The sequence below is a fragment of the Mesoplodon mirus genome, assembly GCF_964341445.2.
Source record: "Mesoplodon mirus genome assembly, chromosome: X".
In the NCBI taxonomy this organism is placed as follows: Eukaryota; Metazoa; Chordata; class Mammalia; order Artiodactyla; family Ziphiidae; genus Mesoplodon; species Mesoplodon mirus.
In genome coordinates this window covers 89,156,274-89,159,748 of record NC_138981.1, presented here as the reverse complement: position 1 = coordinate 89,159,748, position 3,475 = coordinate 89,156,274, and the positions used below count along the sequence as shown (strand labels likewise).

Sequence of the window (3,475 nt, the reverse complement as noted above, 5' to 3'; positions counted from 1 at the left end):
CCCTGGTCACTGGACAACATTTGGGGCCAATGGCTGTAGCTCACAGGCTGCCAGACCCCCAGTGGAGACAGGAGCTTGAGCTGCTCTCACTTGACACTCTTCAATGGATATAAAATTGCATGTCATGAAAGTTTGTATTTTAAAGATTCTCTGCTAGGAAAGAATTGATTGATACATCTGTAGGGATATTTCAAATAATTTCAACAACCAGGGATTTAGAAAAGTGAAATGTTTGTGAAAACTTTGTTTTGCCACTTCTGTAAGCTATTATCAGTTCCCATTTATATATTTAAATGTATGCTTAAACTGGGATATGTTGATAATGTATAATAGGGGTAGTTGATGTATATAACTGCTCCTCCACAATTTCTATTGCATATCACACATAAAATAATTCTGAAAGTTCCATAACACGCTCACACGAGGATGAGAATAAATTGGGAAGTGAAATTCATAGGAAAATAAGTTAGATCTCATAGAAATCTATAAAGCCTGACATAGAGAAAGCACTAAAACTGGGTTCAAGAAAAGGTTGGAATTTTGCAGTTTATCTAGCTTTTCTCTCTTTGGCTGAGAGTGACATCCTTCACAGGTTTGTACATCCTAATCCAGGGGTACTTAAAATTTCTTTTTAATTTTTATATTTTTTCTTAAAGTATAGGTGAGTTACAATATTATATTAGTTCAGGTTTATAACAAGTGATTCAAAATATTTATATATTATACTGTTTAAAGTTATTATTAAATAATTTCTATATTTCCCTGTGCTGTACAGCATATCGTTGTTGCTTATTTTAAAAGTGCAGAATGAATAGATTTTAATATACTGAAATATTAATTTCTAATGAAAACCATAGTAAATTACAAAGGATTGAAATCATAGAGTGCATTCTCTCTCTCCAATGATGTAGGAAATTAGAAATCAATTTTTTGAAAAATGGACTAGGAAAATCAACAAATCCTTGAAATTCAGCAACATATTTTTAGAAAAAGATTAGAAGAAAAGGCAATGCACCAAGAAGAAAGCACAATGGATATTAAATTCAATAAATATTATTAGAAGCATTAACATTCAAATTACTTGAGGTAGAGGAAGGAGTCATCTTAGTTCTCTTAACTGCTGAACTTCCCCCTCTTATTTTCATGCAAGGAGATAGAGACATGTCCCACTACCAGATCTGGTTGTGTGTACTTAAATCACCATGATTAAAAGCAAGTACTCAAAGGGAAAACCACAGGGAAACTATCACACCTCCTTCCCGCTCACTCTCCCGGCTGAGTATCACAGGAAGGCTGTTATTTGTTCAGCTCTGGACGCCCCACCACACTCTGGGCCAATTGCTCTGGCTCAGGGGCTCCCAGTCCCTCATAAGCTGCTGCTCCTCAGACTGTGGCTACAGCTGCTGTCATTGGATGATCTCATCATCCATGCAGAATTACAGTTCAGTCAAGATTTCTGGATAAAAACCGAAAAGTTTTAGGCATAAAAAAATAAAATCAGAGAAATCTGAATTATGTAGAATACTAATTTCACGAGGTATGGTGCTTGATTCTAGAAAATTAGATTATTTAGTTTTACACTGCGTTTGGGTCCTATTTTATGTACTTAACTGAATTCAGATTTGAGATATGTTAAAGGCGTATGAACGTGTAAGTGAGATTTTCATGTCCACTACTTCACTCTTTCAGTTACTATATCCCACATAAAAATCTCTGGATGATACTGCTATATACAGCTGGGAGAATGACAATAAAAATGGTCAGTGAATCTTGTATGGAAAGAATTTTGACCATAAAAATCCCTAAAATGGGTGAACAGAGAAACCACAAGTAGAAATGACCATTTAGGAAAGTGACAAGGTGCATTTTGGCTAAGACTAGTTCGTGATTCTCTGTGGAACGAATGGCACTAAAGACATATACTCAAGCAGAGTGGATGAGGTTTATGGTATTTCCCTCATGGCACAGGGCGAAAACCCAGAGTGGATCGGACTCTTCAGAGCTACAGGTCTTTTCCCGCCAAATGAGTGGCTCTGAAAAGAGCCTTTGGTTTGAGATGCTCAGATGGTCCGGAGGCAGCTCATTTGCCAGTGGTGTATCTGATGACGGCCTTGCTGGCTTTGGACATGGCATGCTTGCCCAGCTCCCCAGGCAGCAGCAGGCGCACGGAGGTCTGGATCTCTCCAGAGCTGAGGGTGGAGCGCTTGCTGGAGCAGACCAGGTGCGCCGCCTCGTTGGCGATTCGCTCAAACATATCCTTAACGAACGAATCCATGACGTCCACGGCCTCCTCTGAGAGGCTCAGGCCCTCGTGGGCCTGCTTCAGCACCCTGGGGAAATAGGCGGCAAAGCTGTCGAAGCCATCAGAGCGGCGGCGGCTGCGGTAGCCGCGGCGCTTCGGTGTCTTCTGCTTCGGGTTCTTTGGCTCGGCTTTGGAGGGCTCTGCTTCCTTGGTGGCCAGGCTTTCTTCAGACGTCTCAGGCGAAGGCTCAGACATGTCAGAACCGTCTCCCCCACAGCTCAGAGGGAAGGACAGTGCGGCAGTTGAGTGCCGCTGGCCCCGTTTATACTCCCTGCCTTCTCTGATGTCACGGGCAATGTTCATATCTGATTGGATAAAATGCAAAGCAGGGAGGCCTGTCACTAAGGCACCCCATGTCACGTGTGAGTGGATGGCCCCCTGCTTGGCCTCCAGTCAACCAATCACAGTGGAAATCTGGTGACCTTTAAACTTTCCGTGACCTCTACCAGAAAATCTTTGAACTATGCCCCACGTAGGCAAAGTTCACCTCAGCTGATTTATGCCTACTATTTATGCATGAGAACTCTGAGAAGTTGTCACCTAAGCCACCTACATTGAATAAAACTCAGTTTGAGCTTCCTGAACGAGTCTGACCTCCCTAACTGAAGTCGTTGCCTCCATCAGAATGACTTTGGCCACTTGGCAGCCATTTTACTCCCACACAGAATCTTACCTTTCCATGGCTGAGCCTCCATGGCCTGAGCAGGAACTCTCTGACATGGTCTGCAGAGTGCTCCTCAAAATCATGGGACATAATTCACCAGCTATTACCTCCAATTCTTATCAAAACCTCCAGTGATCAGAATGAAGAGAATGACAAAACCACTTTCTGCAAAGACAGAACACAAACAGAAATGGGAATACTTACACATAAACACTAAAATTATTTAACATTTAGTAAATTTTAAATTCTTTTAACATTAATTAGGTCCCCAAAATACCACACATACTGGAATTGATGAATAAATGTGAGCTGTTATTTTAACAAAACTGGTTACTCTGAGTACTGAGAAACTGCCAGTGTGAGAGAAAAATAATCAATAAAATACCTAAGAATAAATGTACTTAAGTTAGTAAAAGACCTGTACTTGGAAAACTATAAGACACTGATGAAAGGAATTGAAGACATCACAGAGGGAAAGATATTCCATGTTTATTGGTTGGAAGAATTAA

At 40.9% G+C, this 3,475-nt stretch overlaps 1 protein-coding gene across 1 annotated transcript; it reads right to left on the bottom strand.

Annotated features, from left to right (window-relative positions):
• Positions 1-1,475: 1,475 nt before the first annotated feature.
• LOC309797300 (late histone H2B.L4-like) lies at positions 1,476-2,541 on the bottom strand. Its single transcript, XM_082610902.1, has one exon. The coding sequence runs from the start codon at positions 2,495-2,497 to the stop codon at positions 2,081-2,083; it is 417 nt and encodes a 138-aa protein (XP_082467028.1). The 5' UTR covers positions 2,498-2,541; the 3' UTR covers positions 1,476-2,080.
• Between the last annotated feature and the right edge of the window lie 934 nt (positions 2,542-3,475).